General features: G+C 31.4%; 2 protein-coding genes across 2 annotated transcripts; one reads left to right on the top strand and one right to left on the bottom strand.

Annotated features, from left to right (window-relative positions):
* Positions 1-1998: 1998 nt before the first annotated feature.
* LOC133036165 (uncharacterized) lies at positions 1999-2646 on the bottom strand. The gene has a single exon (XM_061112665.1). It carries the CDS (start codon positions 2644-2646, stop codon positions 1999-2001), a length of 648 nt encoding a protein of 215 aa, XP_060968648.1.
* Positions 2647-9183: 6537 nt separating this feature from the next.
* Positions 9184-10755, top strand: LOC115709849 (uncharacterized). The gene is made up of 2 exons (XM_030638086.2): positions 9184-9596; positions 10204-10755. Exons 1-2 carry the CDS (start codon positions 9470-9472, stop codon positions 10446-10448), a joined length of 372 nt encoding a protein of 123 aa, XP_030493946.2. The 5' UTR covers positions 9184-9469; the 3' UTR covers positions 10449-10755.
* Positions 10756-23718: the final 12963 nt, after the last annotated feature.

The following is a 23718-nucleotide window of genomic DNA, read 5'->3' as shown; positions in this document are numbered from 1 at the left end:
ATTTTGGTCATAGCCTTTTGGAATAGGGAAGGGGCAGTTTTGAGCCCGAAGGGTAGGACGGTCCACTGGAAATGATTATTTGGAATGCAAAAGGCTGTTTTGGGTCGATCATCTGGTTTGATGCCTAATTGCCAAAATCCTGCTTTTAGGTCAAATTTTGAAAAAATATGGGCTTTGGATAAATTGGCAAACAATGAATTCTTATTTGGTATTGGGAATTTATCATCTGCTAAGAACTCATTCAGGGGCTTGTAATTTATGACCAACTTTTGCTTTCCTCGAGCTTGCTCTAATCGATTATTGACATAAAATGCATGACATGCCCATGGAGAGGAAGTTGACTCTATTAAACCCTACTGCTCTAGCTCTTTGCACTCATTGGACGCCATATGTTGGTGTTCTGGATTCATGCCTGGGTGACTAGCCTTTGTAGGGTTGATATCTTCATTAAGCTTAAAAGGAAGGCTTATGAAGAACTGTTGATTTTTCCAAAGAGGATGGTCACATTTCTTCAGGAATTCTGCATGATTATTGGCACATGAGACTTCGATGAGCTCTTTCCTTATCTGAAGAAATGGGTCATGGGGCATTAAGAAATAGTTTGGTATTGTTTCCCATGGAGCAAAATATCGTTTGTAACCAAGTCCACTAGGGAGAATACGCAAACCCTTCTTCTTTGTATAAAGATCGAATCCAACAATTAAGTCTTTTCCCGGCAATTTTGATCTAATGACTCTGTGAGTAACAGAACACCCTGGGAAGAACTGCAACCGAATCGGTTTGCTGATGAATTCTGTGCAAAAAATACCTCCATTTGCAGCATGGAAGTATTGTTTCTCTTTCTTCCAATATTCTTTCGGAAGAATATCAGGGTTCATTATTGTGTATGATGCTCCCGTGTCAAAGAATCCGGCCACTTTTATCGGCTTGGCATATTTTGTTGTAAGAACTCGCACAGTGAGGACAGGGGATGGCTGCATTGTGTGAATAGTGGGCATTTAATAGCATTCTGGAGTGTCTGAATCACTCCATTGTTTGAATGCACAAATGGATTCTGAGTTGAATTCATCATCGGTGGAGAAGATTGACTCTATGTCGTTCTCTTTAAGAGACATCCCGGTCGTTTGTTGAATATATTTTTCCACACACAAAACATCGATCAGATTTTTTGCGAAAGTCACGCTTCTTTTGTAAAAATTTTATTTTACGTCCCTTGTGTTTCGAGAACTTGAACGTCTTGAACTTGGTTTTTTTCTTTGGGGTTTTGCAGGAACACGAAGATTCAGAAGGGCATTTCATGAGTAAATCTCGTCTGCTACAAACTTTGCCTAGTTTTTTGGATTGCTTCATAAATTCCTGGAGAAATTTCTTCAGGGAGCACATTTTTTCAAGGGCCTTTAAGACTAGTTGGAAAATTTCTCCAATTGTAGCATACGTTAGGCTTTTCCCTGATCCAGAGAGTAGCCTGAAAGTTTCTTCGCCAAGAGGCTCCGGAATAGAGGAAAGGAAGGCTTGCTTTAGATTTGGATCATCAATTCCACCTATTTGGTAGAATCGTTTAGTCATTCTTTTGTAATGCTTTTCCAAGTCTCTTTTGTCCATTGAACAACACTTGAGCTTGAAAAACTCTGCTCTAAGTCTTTCAGTTACTTGTGCATCTTGGCCACAAAATTCGACATAGAGATGGCTTAGGGCATTTGCGACAGATGGGAGTTGCAGGAAAGTCATCTGTCTATATTCACCTAAGCTTGTCCACCAATCTTGCAAAGTTCCAGTGAATCTTGAGACAAAATTCAAGAGGATCGTCCCCGTCTGTACCTGTGGTTTTTGTGTCTCCAGGCTAAGCCAAGCTTGAAATTCTTGGAATCTCTCTCGCCATTTACATGGGGGAATGTCATCAAGAGTAAAAGTTTGAAACTTAAAATATTTACTCTTTTGGTGATGCTTGGATTCTGTGTTCTTTGTAGCTGCTTCTTCTTCATCTTCTTCACTTTCATCTTAACTTTTGACAATAGGCTCGGTTTGAGAGTATGCTTCTTCTGCAGATTGAGCCATAAAATAAGGGGGTACGTCATCATCAGAAGTATCTGAGTCTTTAGACTCGTCACTAGTACTCGAATCTTGGGACTCGTTACTAGTATCTGAATCTTGTGACCAAGTTTCAGAACTCTCTTCAGAATTTTCTTCTTGGTCAGAAGAAGAAGAAGAAGACTGACTATCAAATTCTTCATCTGGTTGGTGGAGCATGGCAGAAATAGGATTATGTGGGGCCATGAATTGCTTTGGCTCTTTTTCGGATAGGAAGGATGCTCGTGGAGGAGAATTGTCTAGGCTTTCCTTTTTCTTCCCCTTTTCGGTTTTTTGTTGTTGATTTTTGTCAAGCATTCGTCTAAGTCGGAGAAGTGAGTCTTCTTGCGAAGAGACTGAGAAGAATGATGTTGGAGAGGTCTTTGGCATGGTTGAGAACTGCCATGGTACTGATGGTGTATTTGCTCCAAAGAGTGTTGACTGAGGCCCCGTAGGGTATGATTCTCGTTGAAAAAATTGCTTTTTTAGAGATTCATACTGGGTTTTGAGGGCTTTCATTTCTGCTTCTTTAGCCAAGAATAATGACACTGAAACAGAGTTTGATTTTATGATGGCCATGAGTTCGTCATGCGTCTGTTGAATCTTGTTCGTCAACTTTTTAATGATCATATCTTGTGATTGTTGTTTGACGATTGTCTCTGTGCGGGTGATGTGTTTTTCTACCCGTTTTAAGACGTGGTTTTAGGCGATCATATTTTCTGTTTGCCAATTTAATACTTCTTCGGCTGCTGAGACCTTTTGTAAAGTTCCATCAGCATTCCTAGTTGTAGGATTTTGTATTTTTGGATGGTGGGAAATGGTGCCCTGATCTTCAATTTTTTCAAACCTCTTGAGAGGAGGAAAATGTGCATCATAATCAATGGATGGCTAGAGGTGATCATGTTTGCGTCAGGAAGTGATTGAACTGATTGTTGAACAGCTGGTGTTGGAAATTTTTCTCCATGCTTCTTCATCCATTTTGCTTGTCGTTTGTAACAAGGAAAAACTATCTTAGGCTGTGAATCTTGTGAAGCATCATCTGAATCCCATCTGGTAGGTTCTGGCATAGGCTGAGTGTAGCTCTTTGGTGCAGAGTATTTGACTATGTAGTCAAATTTTCCCGATGGTTGGCCTAATAGACCGATGGTTTTGTCGCTTCTTTCCAATTTTTTCTTTAGTCGTCTTCCTGGAGTGGGACGTGGTGAGGGCTCATCATCTTTTAAACAACTTTTGCAGTTACAAACACCCCAGTATTTATGCCCGTCGGAGGATTCAAAAGCATAAATTGGCTTTCCTTGGGAATCGAAGTACAAGATTTCTGCATCTATTGGGTGGATTGGTGTGATGACATATTGGGTGTGAAAACAGCTAGGTGTTTTTGTTTGGCTTCTGTCAAAAATAATTTCGACAGACCCATCTTCATTTCTATGGTAGGAAGGTTCAGTTGTGGTCTGAACCACATGCTGTGGCTTATGAAGTTTTTCATAGTTGGTGACCCACGACTTGGGTAAGAGCTTTGTGAGTTCTTCAGTGGTCATTTGCTTTGGGACATGTGTGCAGGTGGGTACCTGTTTAGAATCGACGGAGATGAGTAAAGCATCTTGTGTTTGAGGAATGTTAAGATCAAGAGCATGATCCTGAAGTCGATATGCCATCTAATAGTGGAGTGTGGCACCAAGAGAGGTTGGGTCTTGTTCTACTCCTACTGTCTGTACTTCTACTTTAAAAGCATCAATCAGCCGATTATTTCTGAGAGACATGTTGAAATTGGGAAACAGAGTGACGACCACTGTTCCTGCATTTAAGGTAGTTTCAATAGTAGTTTTGCCTTGTTACAAACGACAAGCAAATTGGATGAAGAAGCATGGAGAAAAATTTCCAACGCCAGCTGTTCAAAAATTAGTTCAATCACTTCCTAATGCAAACATGATCACCTCTAGCCCATCCATTGATTATGATGAACAATTTCCTCCTCTCAAGAGGTTTGAAAAAACTGAAGATCAGGGCACCACTTCCCACCATCCAAAAATACAAAATCCTACAACTAGGAATGCTGATGGAACTTTACAAAAGGTCTCAGCAGCCGAAGAAGTATTAAATTGGCAAACAAATAATATGATCGCCCAAAAGCACATCTTAAAACGGGTAGAAAACCACATCACCCGCACAGAGACAATCGTCAGACAACAATCACAAGATACGATCATTGAAAAGTTGACGAACAAGATTCAACAGACGCATGACGAACTCATGGCCATCATAAAATCAAACTCTGTTCCAATGTCATTATTCTTGGCTAAAGAAGCAGAAATGAAAGCCCTTAAAACCCAGTATGAATCTCTAAAAAAGCAATTTTTTCAACGAGAATCATACCCTACGGGGCCTCAGTCAACACTCTTTGGAGGAAATACAACACTCTTTGGAGAAAATACACCATCAGTACCATGGCAGTTCTCAACCATGCCAAAGACCTCTCCAACATCACCCTTCTCAGTCTCTTCGCAAGAAGACTCACTTCTCCGACTTAGACGAATGCTTGAGGAAAATCAACAACAAAAAACCAAAAGGGGAAGAAAAAGGAAAGCCTAGACAATTCTCCTCCACAAGCATCCCTCCTATCCGAAAAAGAGCCAAAGCAATTCATGGCCCAACATAATCCTATTTCTGCCATGCTCCACCAACCAGATGAAGAATTTGATAGTCAGTCTTCTTCTTCTTCTTCTGACCAAGAAGAAAATTCTGAAGAGAGTTCTGAAACTTGGTCACAAGATTCAGATACTAGTAACGAGTCCCAAGATTCAGAGACTTGGAAAAGCATTACAAAAGAATGACTAAACGAATCTACCATATAGGTGGAATTGATGATCCAAATCTAAAGCAAGCCTTCCTTTCCTCTATTCCGGAGCCTCTTTGCAAAGAAACTTTCAGGCTACTCTCTCGATCAAGGAAAAGCCTAACGGATGCTACAATTGGAGAAATTTCCAACTAGTCTTAAAGGCCCTTGAAAAAATGTGCTCCCAGAAGAAATTTCTCCAGGAATTTATGAAGCAATCCAAAAAACTAGGCAAAGTTTGTAGCAGACGAGATTTACTCATCAAATGCCCTTCTGAATCTTCGTGTTCCTGCAAAACCCCAAAGAAGAAAACCAAGTTCAAGACGTTCAAGTTCTCGAAACACAAGGGACGTAAAATAAAATTTTTACGAAAGAAGCGTGACTTTCGCAAAAAATCTGATCGATGTTTTGTGTGTGGAAAAAAGGGGCATTATGCAAAACAGTGCCCAAAAGGAAAAACAGTCAAGCTCATATCACATATTCAACAAACGACCGGGATGTCTCTTAAAGAGAACGACATAGAGTCAATCTTCTCCACCAATGATGAATTCAACTCAGAATCCCTTTGTGCATTCGAACAATGGAGTGATTCAGACACTCCAGAATGATATCAAATGTCCACTATTCACACAATGCAGCCATCCCCTGTCCTCACTGTGCGAGTTCTTCCAACAAAATATGCCAAGCCGATAAAAGTGGCCGGATTCTTTGACACGGGAGCATCATACACAATAATGAACCCTGATATTCTTCCGAAAGAATATTGGAAGAAAGAGAAACAATACTTCCATGCTGCAAATGGAGGTATTTTTTGCACAGAACTCATCAGCAAACCGATTCGGTTGCAGTTCTTCCCAGGGTGTTCTGTTACTCACAGAGTCATTGGATCAAAATTGCCCGGAAAAGACTTAATTGTTGGATTCGATCTTTATACAAAGAAGAAGGGTTTGCGTATTCTCCCTAGTGGACTTGGTTACAAACGACATTTTGCTCCATGGGAAACAATACCAAACTATTTCTTAATGCCCCATGACCCATTTCTTCAGATAAGGAAAGAGCTCATCGAAGTCTCATGTGCCAATAATCATGCAGAATTCCTGAAGAAATGTGACCATCCTCTTTGGAAAAATCAACAGTTCTTCATAAGCCTTCCTTTTAAGCTTAATGAAGATATCAACCCTACAAAGGCTAGTCACCCAGGCATGAATCCAGAACACCAACATATGGCGTCCAATGAGTGCAAAGAGCTAGAGCAGTAGGGTTTAATAGAGTCAACTTCCTCTCCATGGGCATGTCATGCATTTTATGTCAATAATCGATCAGAGCAAGCTCGAGGAAAGCAAAGTTTGGTCATAAATTACAAGCCCCTGAATGAGTACTTAGCAGATGATAAATTCCCAATACCAAATAAGAATTCATTGTTTGCCAGTTTATCCAAAGCCCATATTTTTTCAAAATTTGACCTAAAAGCAAGATTTTGGCAATTAGGCATCAAACCAGATGATCGACCCAAAACAGCCTTTTGCATTCCAAATAATCATTTTCAGTGGACCGTCCTACCCTTCGGGCTCAAAACTGCCCCTTCCCTATTCCAAAAGGCTATGACCAAAATATGTGGCCCAATATTGGAAAAGGCTCTCATCTATATTGACGATATTTTTCTCTTTTCTCCTGATGCAAAAGCCCATCAAGCGTTATTGGCCCAGTTTGCTTCTATCACTAGAGCCCATGGTATCATGTTGTTTGAAAAGAAAATGATTATTGGACAAACGCAAATAGAATTCCTTGGGATGAAATTATCCAAAGGACAATATGAAGCCCAACCACATATAGCCCATAAACTACTCAAATTCACAGATGAAAATCTCACAAAAGTTCAGGTGCAACAATTCTTGGGCATCATCAATTACTTACGAGACTTTGTTCCCCGACTGTCTGTACTGACAAGGCCACTCAGCGATATGCTCAAAAAGAATAGTCCAGAATGGTCACATGACCAAACGGTGGCAGTCAAAAAACTGAACGAAATCATGCAAAATTTACCACCTCTATAGATTCCTTCTGACGGAAAACGTGTTCTTCAAACAGACGCCAGTGACCAACATTGGGGTGCTGTCCTTCTAGAGCAAGATGAACAGGGAAAAAGACGAATATGTGGATACAAGAGTGGACACTTCAAAGATTCCCAGCTCCATTATCATTCAACACTCAAAGAACTGATTGCAATCAAGATGGGAATAGCAAAATTTGAGTTCCACCTCATCGACCATCATTTTTTAGTGGAAACCGATTTTGCTGCATCAAAGGGAATGATAGACCTAAAAAAGAATTAGAAAACTTTCTACTAAATAAATTTCTAGTGTTCTTCTCTCAAAATGTTCTTTTAAATTTTCTTTAAGAGATTTCTGAGATAGTGATAGTGTGCATTATGGGTCATGCTTAATAGATATTACTGTTATGAGTTAGGTATCACTCAAGTGTAAAGATACTAAGCAATATATCCTTCATAATCGTAAGTCACGCTGCAGAGTCGTAAGTCGTGCTGATTCTTGTGAGAACATTGCTCAAGTTGTCTTTGATCTTGATGATGCTTAGCTTATAGCAGGAACCCTACTGGTTCGAGAGAAGGCACACCTGAAAAAGAGGTGGTCATGTGATTCCAACTGATCTTCACAAACAGGACAATTCCGTGACTCAAGAGGGATATGAAACTTGCTCAAATTGTCACGAGTGAGAAGGTGAGAACTGACAATTTGCCAAAGAATAAACCGATGCTTTAGCAAACTCAAAAAGCTCCATATGGCTTTACTATAAGGGTCCCTTTTCTGAATAAGAAGACTATTATAAAGAGTGGCAGCTTTAAACTTACCATTCTTACCAGCCCTCATAATCGCATCCCTCGAAAGTTTTAATCTCAGCCTGCATAACTTTTTCCAGTACCAGCTAGTGTCAGGTTTTTGGTTGTAGGACCAGAAAGATTCATCTTTGAGGTAAATTAGGTTCACCCATTTAACCCAAAGAAGATCTTTTTTCTACATGATAGCCCAAACATACTTTGAAATCACCGCATGATTCCACTTAGATCCTTCTTTGAAACCGATGCTACCATAAGACTTAGGAAGACAAACCTTCTCTCAAGAGGTCATGTGCATTTTGCTCCTATCACCTTTACTTCCCCAAAGAAACTCCCTGCATAATTTTTCCACTTTCTTAGTAACACTTTGAGGGAAAATAACAATGCTCAGTAATTCCTGAGGTCAAGTAAGATATTGTTATTATTGTTACATTGATATTTTTTAGTATTTTAATTTTTTTTTCTAAAGTAACATCTTAATTAGAATATAATTTACTTATTCTTGGATGAAAGTTCTACTTTATAATTATATACCATTAAGTTAAAATACAAAAAAAAAAAAAAAAATTGTGAAACATTTCTCGCATGCGCAAATTATATTCAACTAAAGACAAACCAAAACTAATGAAGGTGGATTTGATTGATCAGTTGGTGGCTGTTAAGGGAAAAAAAGTGGTAGAGGCTTATCCTTTCGGCATCTCCTAAAATACGAACAAGAGTAGTTTTTGTTTTTACCTCCATAGGTCTACATCTACAATATTCCAAACCAATACAAATTGGCCTTCTATCGATATCCAGACAGATTTTGAGGAAATATATAAATTGGTCAGATATTATTACATTCAAAATTATGTATAAAATAAAAAATTAAGAGCCAATTTAGCACAACTCTAATATGGAAAAAATAATTATAGTTGTGTGGTAAGAAAAATTAACTTTAGGAAATTTGTGAAAAAACTTTCACTAATTGTTTGTTAAATTATAAATTTTAAAATGATGTAAGTTGTTAAGATTTTATTATAATTACAATAATATTATAATCTAATTCATTATATATAATCATAAATATATAAAAAAATATATGATATAATTTTTTTTATTATTATTACATATTTTTAATTATTTTTTTTAATATAAATTTATATGGATTTGATAAAAATAATTTATAATATTTTTACATTATATTTTTTTATTTAAAAAAATTTAAGTTGAAGTGATTTGTTTATAATAAAATAAAAATATTTAAAATAAAATTTTAATATTATTTATTTTAAATATTTTATTTCTTCAAAAAATCTATAATAAATAATTAAATATAATTTTAATATAAAATAATTTATTATAGTCTTTTAGCAAAAATAAGTTTTTTCTAACTTTAATTTTTAACTATATTTTTTCTATAAATTGTTCAATAAATTATTTTTTAACTACAATTGTCAAACATTTTTCTATCACAACAATTATGCAAACGAATCCTATGTGTAGATTAACTACTACAATTTTATGATCTCTTACACTTGTTTATGTGAGATTTGATTGGACTACAACAGTGCTACAATTCAACAATAAAATAGAGTTACATATCTACCCTCATATATATATATATATACATAATTATATATTCGTAGGCCTCTTGTCTTGGCTATAAATATGTCGAGTTCTACCCCTTTTACTCCACACTACTCATTCCAATCCAAATTAACCAATTAATATCCATGGCTTTCAACAAGGGTTTTCTCGTGTTGCTACTGTTGGCACTTGTGGCTGCAACAGCACATGCTCGTGTGGATCTTATGGGGCTTTTTGTTAATGATCATTCTGATCCCTTTTGTCCACCACCTGGTCAGTTTCTTTCTTTTTTTTTCCTCCATCAACGACCAAAAGGCTTTACTTTTGACACAATATCATCATCATATGATTTTTAACATAAATATTGCTCACATAATAATATACAATTGTTCAAATTACACAATGGTAGTAACTTATAAATCAAATGTTATCATGATATTAAAGAATACTAACTAAAAAGATAGGATTATGGCAATATAGTTGAAATCGTGGTATTTCATAAAAGCACGATATTAAAGAACAACTAAAAAAATATGATTATGACAACATAACTGATACTGGTATCTCATAAAAATAAGTTATGATAGTCAAATATTTATTAATTACTACTAACAGTAGTTTTTTTTTTCGTAATTAATATAAAGTATACAAAATTGTAAATTTTTTTATATTTATAGGATTTTTCTTAGGTAGGATAGGAGCGTTACTTTTGCTCTCATAATTGAGAGCATTTTCTTATACTTTTGATTGGTTGAATAATGAAGGTGTATACTTTTAAAATAAGTTGTAGAACATTCTATTAGTTAACTTCAATTTTATTTTCTGAACAAAAATACTTTAATATATACATGTGTTAATTAAAATATTCTTTTACATTCAGGACCGACAATATGTGTAAGTTGTGAATGTAACGAAGAAGCTGGGGAGTTGGTGTGTGTTCGTAGTGATTCGAGAAAGGGAAAGTGTCCATCAAACTGCAGTGAAAGTTGCGCCTGTGACAGGTCTCGTTGCCCTCGTTGTTGGTGCAACTATAAGGTTGTGGGATGCCCAAAAATCTGCCCCCCACCTAGTATCACCAACGCCCAAGTTGCATTTGAGAATCTTCTCACTTTCAAGACAGGCTAAGTAATTAACAGTGCAGATGTTGTGCTTTTTCTAATAAAATCATCTTATTATTACCTATGGATCAAGTCTATGTTTGCTAAGCTTTGCATCAACCACTACTATTGTTGATGCTTGTCTCTATTACTAAATAAAATGCAAACTGTTGGTATTTACTTTGAACTTTTTACCTTTAAAAATCATGTTATAAGTTGCCACAAAACATTGTTACGAAATGTTATGATCAAATATTTGGGGCAAAGGATGATTATCAAATGGATAAATCTATGTCTATAACATATCTATAATGATGAAGTTTCATATTCTAAAATTTGTCTTCTTCTAGAATCTTTCTATTTTGTGTTTTTGTGTCTATTCTATACCATTTATATAGGTAAACTTCCTTTTAAATTTTGGTTCATGTAATGTATTTTAAATTTAGTGTGGTTGCTTTATTTTATAGTAGACAACTAATCGGTCCAGTTTGTAATTTTTTTAGGTTGTTAAATCTTTAAATTGAATGAGTGAGATATGATGATATAAAATATAAAATATAGCAAAGAATTCTGAACTAACATATTTATCCTATATAAAATGTGGAAGAATTTTTGGTTTAGGGATTCCTTTTGGATTTTCACTTTAACAAGTTTTTTATTAATTAACAGAATATTTTTTTATTAATTTTATAATATTATTATATATATTTAAAAATAAAAATTAGATAAGTAAACCAAATAATTTTATTTATTCCCTCTTTAATTCTCTAATTTTTCTATTTTTTTAAATTAATATTAATAATTAATTAAACACCAAAACAAACTTAAGAATTTAGTCTAATCTCATCAAATAATTGTTTAATATTTATCACCTCACAAATTATGTGCATGTTGTCAAATCTAATGGCCAAAATTTTTCTAAACTAGCTACGCAAATAACATGTATATATAAATATAAGGAGGATGTTTCAATGGTTACATTTTTATTGTAACCATCATGGTTACATTTTTTGTAGCCATTGGATCACTATTAAATGGTTGTGATTTATTTAGAAATTAAATTAAAAATAAATAAAAAATAACCTGTAACCTGATATTAACCTGTTAATTTATTCCTTATAAAACTTTAATTAAGATTAATTATATTTTAAAATTAAATTAAGTATAATTATTAATTAATAATTTGCAATTTATTATTAAATAAGGATCTTTTAGCAATTTTTTTACACTTAAATTATTTAAATTTTTATAACAAAACTCTTTATAATTTTTAAAATTATACACATATAATTTCATAATTAAAATTTTATTATATTTATAATTATAATTTAAAATTATTACACTTAATTATTTAATTTTAATATTTAAATATTTAAAAAGTAAAAAATAAAATAGATTACGGTGAGAACCAATACGATGAGAAAGAAGAGAGGGACTTAATGGCAGATGGTTTGAAACTGTGTTTGAAGATTACGTTCATTGCCCGGTTGTCCATCACTCCTTGCCCAAGACCACGTCCACCATCTCTTACCAGACGACGATCTACACTTTTACTCCAAAACCTCTACACTCCACCATTTATTGTGCGCCAACCATCTATATATTTATGTGGTTTTGGTTGATTTAGATTTTGTTGACAATGGATAATGATTCTATATAACCCACCATTGAAGAAATAAAGGCAAGTGCAATTGTATTCATTTATGTCATTCTTTGGGAATTTTTACTGTTTGGTCATCAAAGGAAAATATGTATGCAGTATTAGGATTATATCATATGCCTTTACAGTGTCATTATGTATGCTTTCAATGAAAGGTTCTTCATTGTAGGAAATTGTGGAAACTCTCATTGGATGATCAAATCAAAATTATTGTTTTAGCTTGTATAAGAAGATAGTAGAGACATAAGAATTGAGAGAAATGGGAAGGTCTAGAGAGAATAAAAAATTCATATATTCTTCATTAATTGATTAAGTGAGCCAATAGTTCTATTTAACAAGTCACCACTCTTCACACCAACAACCAAATATGTTCTTACACTAATAAATTACTAAACTAAAGAGTAATATTCGTTATTATTTTCTGTTCTTTAATATTGGTTTAAGACAGGGGTGTATATAGCTGGTTCAAGAGTGAGATATAAGAGGGGTAGCTTAATGGTTAGGCATGCTGTTTACTCTCGTAAGGTTTGAGGCTTCATCATCTAATTGTAAAAAAAAAAAATTATTTAAAAATTTATTATAAGGACATAATTTTAATTTATATGAAAATAAGTTTAATTTTTGTAAAAAAAATTGTAAATATTATAATTAAATGGCTTAAATGGCAAAATAATTATAGTAGAAATTTATATATAAATAAAAAAATTATTTATAAATTTTAATTGCTAAAAAAGGTCTTGCTAAATATTTATTTAATTATTTAAAAAATAGTTAATTATAATTAATTAATTCTAAAAAAGGAAGTTTTACCTATTGGTAACCTACTATTATAGGTAAAAAAAATGTAACCATGATGGTTATAATAAAAATATAACCATTGAGTAGTCACCCATAAATATAAATATAAATATGTATCATAATGAATTTTAAACATTTATTTTATTCATTATATATATATAAATATAAATATATCTAACTATAAGTCTAAATATATATAGTATTTATTTAAATTTTAAAAAATATCCCTAATAAGTATGAAATTTTTTTGTTATTTGAAGTTTAAAAAATATCTTTAACTAGCTAATTAATATAAATTACAACGTGAGAAAAATTAATTTGAAATTCCTTAATTTTTACAATATTATATAATAAAAAAATTAATTAATAATTAATTAATTTAACCAAGACTATATATATTATATTATATAAACCAAACATAATAACTTTAAATTATAAATAAGTTTTCAATTACCGCTAGTCTATACATAATCTATTAATTGGTTAATTAAAAAAATATAATTAATTGTGAAATATTTGCCATTATATGTTGCTCCCCTTAGTTCAAGAACACAATCCAAACATTGTATGTTATATTCAAATTTATAACCATATTTGTGGTTATAGGTTTACAAGTTTAAACCATATGTATTATTATTCTAAGGCCAAAACAAATTTATTGTACTATATGTGTGCAAGTGTAGTCCATTAGACATTATTAATTATGTAAGATTACAACCTAATTTTTGATTACAAGTCTGTAGTGTATAAATTTAAACTTTATTACATATTATTACTTCTAATACTTAAACAAAAGTATATTATATATGTGCATATGTGTGTATTGTATTTATAACTTAAGAAGTATAAGAAGACGGTATTTATTTTTTATTATAATTATTGTATACCTTTTGGGTTTAATTTTTATGGTAGATGGCATATTTTTAATCATTCATATCACTTATTCAAAGGAACTAAGTATTATACCAAAAATTTGAGTACTATTTCAACGGAAAACACATGTCAGATTGGAAAGAGTAGGCGGTAATTATATTTGAAAATAGAATAACTCATTAAATGCCGAAGTGAGAGAGTATATTTATAAATTGTTGACTATAAGGTCTTACGCGAGATAAAAATATACAAACTGTTGCCTCATACATTAGCGAGAAACCATACGTCAAGGGATGCACAAGGCGAGGCATCAACCTCGTTAAGCATGAGTAGACGTAAGCAAGATATAATGACTGCGAAGACACTTAGCGTATAATATACAAACTAAGTATAACAGATGGGTAAACCCAAGCAAATGATAGTGATGTTGGGTTTTATGCCCTAAATAAAACTCATTTCAATATAATCAGATTTACTTATTAATATAGATCAGAAATAACATTTAATGTTGCATGGTTCACATGATTTATTTCATGATTATATGTACATAATGTATAAATTCATCTGAAACCCTTTTCACATACTTGATCCTGTTTACTGTGCCGTCAACACATTGGAAAGTAAACATGACTATGTGAATAAAGTTTCCTAGATTTATCAGACACAGTGTTTTACTGATATGATAATCTACAACAAGAGTTTACTTGTATTTGGAGAAATACTATGTTCTTTCCAGAGCATTGGTTAAAGTAAAGCTCAGGTTGGATGCATGGAGTATGCATTGGAAGGGACCGATATTGAACTTTGACTTAGATTTATTAAACTTACCGTAATATCTATTCAAGTCAATATCGCCAAGTTGATCCTAGATCAAATGTTCTTAATCCTGTTATGATTAGGCTCAATCTTGAAAGGCTATTCGTGTTCTTTGATTTGTTAGTTAAGCCTACTTTTAGTTCAGGGTGATACGTACATTTTGGGAACACGGTAGTGCAATTGAGTGGGAGCGCTATCATAAACACGGAATCTATAGCTTCTATCTAGCGAATAGTAAGCAAAGGATGATCTCCTTCGAGCTTGACCAAACGAACATAAATGGTGGAGTACTCATTTCACATAAGCTGAAATATCATTTATACGGGGTCAAGTGTTTTAAGGAATAAATACATTGTAGGGTGTAACGGTAATTTAATCCCTTTACAGTGTAGATCATTCATATAGAGGATCATTGATCACAATAGGATTATAACAATGGATAACTAATGATGTGTCTATATGGTGGAACATATAGAGCATTCTATATACTGAGAGTGCAATTCTAAGTTCTATGCGTGGATTCAACGAAGAATTAATAAGTTAGTGAATTTTAGTGCTAAATTCTTGATCTACTTATTGGAAGCTCGGTTATATAGACCCATGGTCCCCCCACTAGTTGAGATAATATTGCTTGTAAGACTTGTGTAATTGGTTTTGATTAATCAATTATAATTCTCAAATTAGACTATGTTTATTTGTGAAATTTTTCACTAAGTAAGGGCGAAATTGTAAAGAAAGAGTTTTAGGGGCATATTTGTTAATTATGATACTTTGTATGGTTCAATTAATAAATATGATAAATGACAATATTATTTAATAATTATTTATAGTTATTAAATAGTTAGAATTGGCATTTAAATGGTTGAATTAAAAAATTGGCATTTTTTAGAAAATCAGATGTAGAAAAGGTAAAACTGCAAAATTGCAAAAAGTGAGGCCCAAATCCACTAGTATAGGGCCAGCCACTTTTGTAGGAAATTTAAACTGATATTTTCATTATTTTAATGCCAAATAATTCAAACCTAACCCTAGTGGAATGCTATAAATAGATAGTGAAGGCTTCAGGAAAATTACACTTAAATTTTCTATTTTTCCTTTAGAGAAAAACCTGAGCCTTTCTCTCTCCCTATCTTTAGCTGCCACTTCTTCTTTCTCTTCCCTCTTGAATTTCGAAATCCTTAGTGATTAGAGTAGTGCCCACACACAGCAAGTGATACCTCAATCATAGTGAGGAAGATCGTGAAGAAAGATCATCAGCAAAGGAGATTCAGCATCAAAGATTCAGAGAAAGAGATCCAGGTTCAGATATTGATAATGCTCTGCTACAGAAAGGAATCAAGGGCTAGATATCTGAACGGAAGGAGTCATTATATTCCGCTGCACCCAATGTAAGGTTTCTTAAACTTTATATGTGTTTAATTCATCGTTTTAGAAAGTTCTTATTTAGGATGTTAATAAACATACTTGTGAGTAGATCTAAGATCCTGGTAAAATAATTTCCAACAACTGGTATCAGAGCCATGGTAATTGATTTACTTGCAAGAAATTTGGACTTTAAAACGATTGTTTGTATGTTCTTTGGATGGTATCATGTTGTATTGAGTGTTATTTGATGATTGATTGATGTTTGTAAAATTTTCGTGAAAAATAATTGCGATTTTATTTCTGGAATTATTTTTATTGGATAGTATGGGAAAAATTAAGCAAGTTAGCCTTTTACAGAACTCAATTTCGATTTTATTTGAATTAGTTATGAATTTTTGAAGATTTGAAAAAATCGGGGATGTGCTGAAATTTTCCTGCGATCGCAAATCTGTCCGTACAGTTCACAATTTTTTCGTTTTTCTTCGATTTTTCATGCTTTTTCATGGAATAAACTTCCGATTTTTGGCATAGTTTTGTATTTGTACTATTACTATTCCTAATTCAATTCTGATTATCATTTTGAATTAATTTAATATTATTTAAATTTAATTCAAGATATTAGTGTAATTTGAATTTGAATAGAATTAGTATCTATCTTCTTGCTTAAATATCTATCTTATTTTAAAATTTGATTATATCTTATCTTATTTTAAAAAAATAAGATATTTATAATCATGTAATTTTTAAATGATATAAGATATTTTGCTAATTTTTTAAATTTTGTTATTTTTATTTATTTAAATTACATTTAAAATTTGAAAAAGATATTTATTTATCTTTTCTAATTTTTTATTTAATTTTTATTTATAAAATAACATTTAAAATTTAAAAGTAGTTAGCAAATTTTTGAAATGATATTTAGGTTGGTTGAAACCTAATTTTTCAAAATTGTAGGTTTAATTTTAAATTTAATTTTTTTTTTTAAATTTTGAATTTTTTTTTTTCAATTTTTTTTAAAATTTTCGAAATTTTTTTTATTTATTTAATTATTTTCAAAATTAAATATTTAATTTAAAATTAAATAAATCCTACATCCAACTATCCAACTAACCTTGTTGCAGGAGTATGTGTTTTAGCTTATGTGTAAGTTTTCAAAACCTATTAATACTTGATTGCAAATAGGCATGGTTACTTTTTGCCAGATCTAATGATCTGATGGCTCCCTTGGTCAAGTTAATAATTTGTAACAGGTATATTTACAATCTTCTTTCACCTGTGTATGATCTAGCAACATGATAGGACCCATCCAAAGTGTGCCTGTGTAGCCTATGTGTTTAATTTGATTATAGATACATATATGTTGTTGTTGCTAAAATAAATTATCATAGTTCTTGATAGAATTTATTTAGGCCCATTTAGTTATTGGGCTTATTCAATTAATAACAGTTGTTCTTATTAAGGTTAAATTCCTCTCTTTTGGGCCTTGTGTGAAGTGTGAGAGTTGGGAGTCATAGAAGTGAGTACGACATACTGAACCCAGCACCCCCTCACATGAACCACCACAATTGTGAAGGCCCATTTGCCTGATTTGAACAACTGTACTAGGTTAATTACACTAGTTTAACCTAATAAAATTGATTAGCAACATAATTAATTTCATTTATTTTGAAATTAATTTAAGAAAATTATAGTTTAAAGAATTCTTTATTCTAAGCTAAACTATATGTATTTTCTTGTATTTAATTAAATATAGAATTATAACCATCTAGATTCTTTCTGGAGCTTAATTTAAATTTTTCATTAAATATTCCAATTTAAGTTGATATTTAGTTATCTACAACTAACCAACTTAAATCTGAATATCTTTTGAAATTCAAAATTTCAAAATTAAGTTGAGGAATTTTAGGCATTGGTTATTAAGATTCTTTAGATATTTTTTAAGTTAATATCTTTTCGAATATTAACTTAAAAAGGAATATTTTCAAATTAAGTAATTACAACTTAATTTTTGATATTTAATTAAATTTAAATTTGAAAAATATTTAAGTTCTAGATTTTTTCTAATACAACTTAAATTAGATATTTTTTCAAATTTTGAGGAAAAGATACTTAGTTAAATAAGATATTTTCTAGATAGTTATTTCTAGACTACTTATTATTTCTAATATTAAATAGGAAAATATTATAAATTGTGAAATTAATTATTTAAATAATTAATTTTTGTACAATTTATTTTAAGTATATTTTTTCCTAGTATTAAACTAGAGATTAATAATTAAGCCTTCTCTACACTTAATTATTTATTTCTTGAATTGAATACATTTAATTAATTTGAAAATTAAATATCTAAGTTGATTTTTATCATCATACTTAAATATTTCTTTTTCATGACATTTAATTAAATAGAAAATTATTTTTAGTTGAAATTTATTTTTTCAACTAAATTTAAATAATTTTCAAAATATATTTTTTCTTTATTTTATTAATCAATTTTCGAAATTGCATTTCTTAAATGCTACAATTTCGAATTTTATCTTGAAAAATAGATTAAGTTGTAAATTCATTATTTATTTTAATTAATTCTTGGATCAACTTAAATCAATGATTTTTTCATTTATTGATTAATTTAAAATAAATTGAATTAAAGTATATTATTAGAAATTGAATTAATTAGTCAAAGGAAAATCTAGATAGATGATATTTTTGCTTGAAGTATTTTTCTAGTGTATTTAATTAAATAGAAAATTAATATTTAAGTTGATTTTCATCATCATACTTAAATATTTGAAATTTTTCTTATATATTTAATTAAATAGGAAAATTATATTTTTTGTTGTAAATTAATTTTATTAATTAATTTTGGGTCAACATTAAATTAGAATAATTTTTCCAGGATTTATTTTAATATGCATTTTTCGAAAATTGTATTCTTATATACTTTAATTTTTCGAAATGCAATATATATTTATAGAAAATTAAATTTGAGTTGTAAATTAATTTAAATTAATTTTGTAACAACTTAAAATTGAATATTTTTCTAAATATTTATTGGAAATTATTACTAAGATGGAAATAATTCATGTTATTTTCATATCCATCTAAGTAAAATTTATAAATATTAAATTAAAATTTATATTTAGAATTTTTCATTCTAAATTGGAAATTTTAATTAAATAAATATATATTTAAAATAAATAGAATAAATAAAGAGAATAAAAGAAAATACAACTCTTTTTAAATAATGAGCTTTATTATCAAGAGACATTCGATCTCCATTGTGGGTTTTACACCGCGCTTGTTTTAGTGAGTAATCCTCCCTAATGGAGGAACGTTCATTAGCAATTTCGCACCGTTTAACCTCGCATGATAAGTAGTTTGTAAGTGTTTTGTATGGTATGGATCACCCTAATGGTGGCGACCATACTTGACTTGCAAATTATGAAACAATGGTGGAAGCTCATAAGATAGAATTGCCTTGACTCTCGCCTAAACGGGACAACGCTGGATTCCAATCTTGATCGAATAAAAGGTTGCTAGAATGTTTAACATTTTAGACGAGCTGACAACTCTATTCAATGAATAGTAGCTTTGACTCTCGCCTAAACGGGACACTGATATCAGTTTGTTGAAAACCTTGGAAATTATTTAGGATTATAAGTTTTAGTATTTTCACTTTTCATTCCTACTTGCTATATGCTTATGATTTCTGAATTGTGTATGAATTTATATTGAACCATGTTATTTTCTGTTATTAAGTTGTAGTTTAATTTTGAATCTTCATTGTTGGTCTAACTTGGCTTGTTTATCTAATGAGATAAATCCCTAGTGGATTTTCACCATTAGACATTCATAATAGTGTTAGATCTCGAAAGATAAATATTGTATATGCGACATCTAGTTGTTCATCAGTTGATGACACCTTAGACTAGTATTTTTACGATATGAAACAAGAAGATTGTATAAATAAGATTACTTTGACTTTCGCTAATCGAAGCATCGTTGGATTCTTATTTTAAACGAAATTATCCTAATTCCTCTTAGCTTATTCATTTCAAATTAGCTTTAAAAACATATCATTGGATGAATGGTCTATAAATCATTTCATGTCATTCTATATTTTCTCTTAAGAAATTAAATGACGCTTATGATTATAATTCCGAAATTCTATTCCCAATTGATATAAATCCTCCATCTTAGAAATCTCCTACTTGTATGGGCAAATCTGACTTAGAGTTTGTATTAGTAGTGCTGGTCCAAGAAAGAATTACTCATTATATTTGGTTGAATTTAAGTCTTTGACTTTAATTTTAGAATCCAAACAGAAATTTTCTTATATTTCTAATTCCAGAATACAATACAGTTACACTTTCTCAAGTGTTTAATATCCATCTCTTATTAATGGATTAAAACTGTATCGAATATGAGTTAGGTATTCTGTGACCAGGATCCACTTGCAGTATTCTAAGAACTCTTTGATGTAACTAAACCTATGTCATCATAGACACTACCACATTTTTTTTTAATCTATGGCATTTGTATCTTGTTCATAGTGGATTTGACAAGATCAATCTCTGCAAAGAGTTAATATGCCTATATCCACTGAAAGTAGTTCATCTCATTCGCAGATGGATGTACATTCAGGGGTGGATATGAGTTTTTCGTTGTATTCTTAAAACGATAACTCTAGATTATACCTTTTAGCAAAGAAATTTGAAATGTTTGAAAAATTTCATTAATTTCTAGCAATGGTTAAAACCATTAAGGTAAGTGGTTAAAGATCTTGCGAACTGATAGGGGTGGAGAAATAGTTAGTAGATATGCAGTTCAAAGATCATTAAATTGATTTTTGAATTATATCCTGACTTACCTCCCCAGAAATTTCGAGTTGCATGTTGATGATTAGTTACTAGTCGTTGCCTAATTCCTTCTATGGTAATACAATTTCAGAATGATGTAATGGTTGTATACTTAATGTAAATCATTACTAGATTCATGGATGACCTAATCAAAATCTTAAGAAAAGTTAGAACTGTTAACCATATTTTGTTAGCTATTCTAAGTGATTAGGGGTGGACCATCCCATTGTCAATAGATAAGAAAGTGTTTGTTCAAACAAATACTACTTTTCTAAGAAAATGACTAAGTCTGAAAAACAAGTAGCAAATAAAGGAGATATTTAATTCTTAATTCCAAAAAGTGTTCTATCATCTTATATAACATATGATGATCCCACTGCCTCTGTTGTCTTGTCACAACCGAAGAGATCAATACCATTTAGTTTTCTTAGACATAATTCACGGTGCCTTGTCGTAGTGGGAGAGTTTCTAGGAACTCACCTTCTTATGACTTGGAAGACACTAGTGATTAAAATCCATTGTGAGTTTAAACAAGTAATGAATTGTCAAGATAAGAAACTAAGCAGAAAGCCAATAGAACTATGGTTTAATCCATTCACATGGAGTAACCTAAAGTTTTCTATTACAAGGACATAAAAGGAAATTTTCGTTTATAAGTCCATTCAATGGACTTAACAAACTTCATGTTCCTAGTATTATAGGTTTGAGTTTATCTAAACCTATGGCTTGTGGTATACCTGGTAATTACTTACTCTAATGCAAACAACTTACTTTAGTAAGATGCTGAAGCATTTTCTTTCTAATGGCAATCTGTAGAAGCTTCACAACTTCTTAGGTATAGATTTTATTTATCTAAGGAAAAGTCTCAACTATTCCAGAAAAGATAAAGCCATGAAAGAATTTCTTATATCAACAGTGAGAGGTCTTAAATATGCTTTTGTATGCCTTAGACCAGACACCTGCTGTTGAGTGGGAGTAATGAGTAGGTATCAGATTAATCCAGGAGAAGAACATTGGAAGACTATCAAGTAAATCTTAAGATTAAGAAGAGGAACTATATGTTAGTCTATAAGAGTGTGTTTAAAACTCTTAGACTACACCATATCAGATTTCGAAATTTGCCTTAGTGCTAGAAAATCTTTCTGATAAGATGGTGGTTACACTGGGGGTGGAATAGTGATTTTGGAGAAGTGTAAAAACCTATCTGAAGTTTTTAGGTCTACCAGAGAGGGACTGAATGTTAAGGTTGCAGGAAAGGTACTTATTCAGTCTAAGGAAAGTTCTATACATTTTTGGCATCATTCCAAATTGCCTTAAACTACTAGTGTTAATTTCCTGATTAACCAAAAGTAGTTGCCAAAGATATAGAATTCAGTATCCCAAGAGAGTAGACATATAGAGAGGAATTTCACATTATCAATGATTTTGTGATTAAAGGAAGAGTAATAGTGGAAAAAAGGTTGTGGTTAATTCAACCTTTCAGATCCTATTACGAGGAGTTTACTACTACTACACTTGATTTGTATATCAAGGTGTTGAGATTATTTGAAACGCACTATTTGTTTTATATTAGTGCAAGTGGGAGTTTGTTGGGTTTTATGCCCTAAATAAAACTCATTTCAATATAATCAGATTTACTTATTAATATAGATCAGAAATAACATTTAATGTTGCATGGTTCACATGATTTATTTCATGATTATATGTACATAATGTATAAATTCATCTGAAACCCTTTTCACATACTTGATCCTGTTTATTGTGCCGTCAACACATTGGAAAGTAAACATGACTATGTGAATAAAGTTTCCTAGATTTATCAGACACAGGGTTTTACTGATATGATAATCTACAACAAGAGTTTACTTGTATTTGGAGAAATACTATGTTCTTTCCAGAGCATTGGTTAAAGTAAAGCTCAGGTTGGATGCATGGAGTATGCATTGGAAGGGACCGATATTGAACTTTGACTTAGATTTATTAAACTTACCGTAATATCTATTCAAATCAATATCGCCAAGTTGATCCTAGATCAAATGTTCTTAATCCTGTTATGATTAGGCTCAATCTTGAAAGGCTATTCGTGTTCTTTGATTTGTTAGTTAAGCCTACTTTTAGGTCAGGGTGATACGTACATTTTGGGAACACGGTAGTGCAATTGAGTGGGAGCGCTATCATAAACACGGAATCTATAGCTTCTATCTGGCGAATAGTAAGCAAAGGATGATCTCCTTCGAGCTTGACCAAACGAACATAAATGGTGGAGTACTCATTTCACATAAGCTGAAATATCATTTATACGGGGTCAAGTGTTTTAAGGAATAAATACATTGTAGGGTGTAACGGTAATTTAATCCCTTTACAGTGTAGATCATTCATATAGAGGATCATTGATCACAATGGGATTATAACAATGGATAACTAATGATGTGTCTATATGGTGGAACATATAGAGCATTCTATATACTGAGAGTGCAATTCTAAGTTCTATGCGTGGATTCAACGAAGAATTAATAAGTTAGTGAATTTTAGTGCTAAATTCTTGATCTACTTATTGGAAGCTCAGTTATATAGACCCATGGTCCCCCCACTAGTTGAGATAATATCGCTTGTAAGACTCATGTAATTGGTTTTGATTAATCAATTATAATTCTCAAATTAGACTATGTCTATTTGTGAAATTTTTCACTAAGTAAGGGCGAAATTGTAAAGAAAGAGTTTTAGGGGCATATTTGTTAATTATGATACTTTATATGGTTCAATTAATAAATATGATAAATGACAATATAATTTAATAATTATTTATAGTTATTAAATAGTTAGAATTGGCATTTAAATGGTTGAATTAGAAAATTGGCGTTTTTGAGAAAATCAGATGCAGAAAAGGTAAAACTGCAAAATTGCAAAAAGTGAGGCCCAAATCCACTAGT

Source organism: Cannabis sativa, chromosome 3 (genome assembly GCF_029168945.1).
Source record: "Cannabis sativa cultivar Pink pepper isolate KNU-18-1 chromosome 3, ASM2916894v1, whole genome shotgun sequence".
In the NCBI taxonomy this organism is placed as follows: Eukaryota; Viridiplantae; Streptophyta; class Magnoliopsida; order Rosales; family Cannabaceae; genus Cannabis; species Cannabis sativa.
Note: the sequence above shows the minus strand (reverse complement) of the source record. Positions and strands in the feature narration are given on the sequence as shown.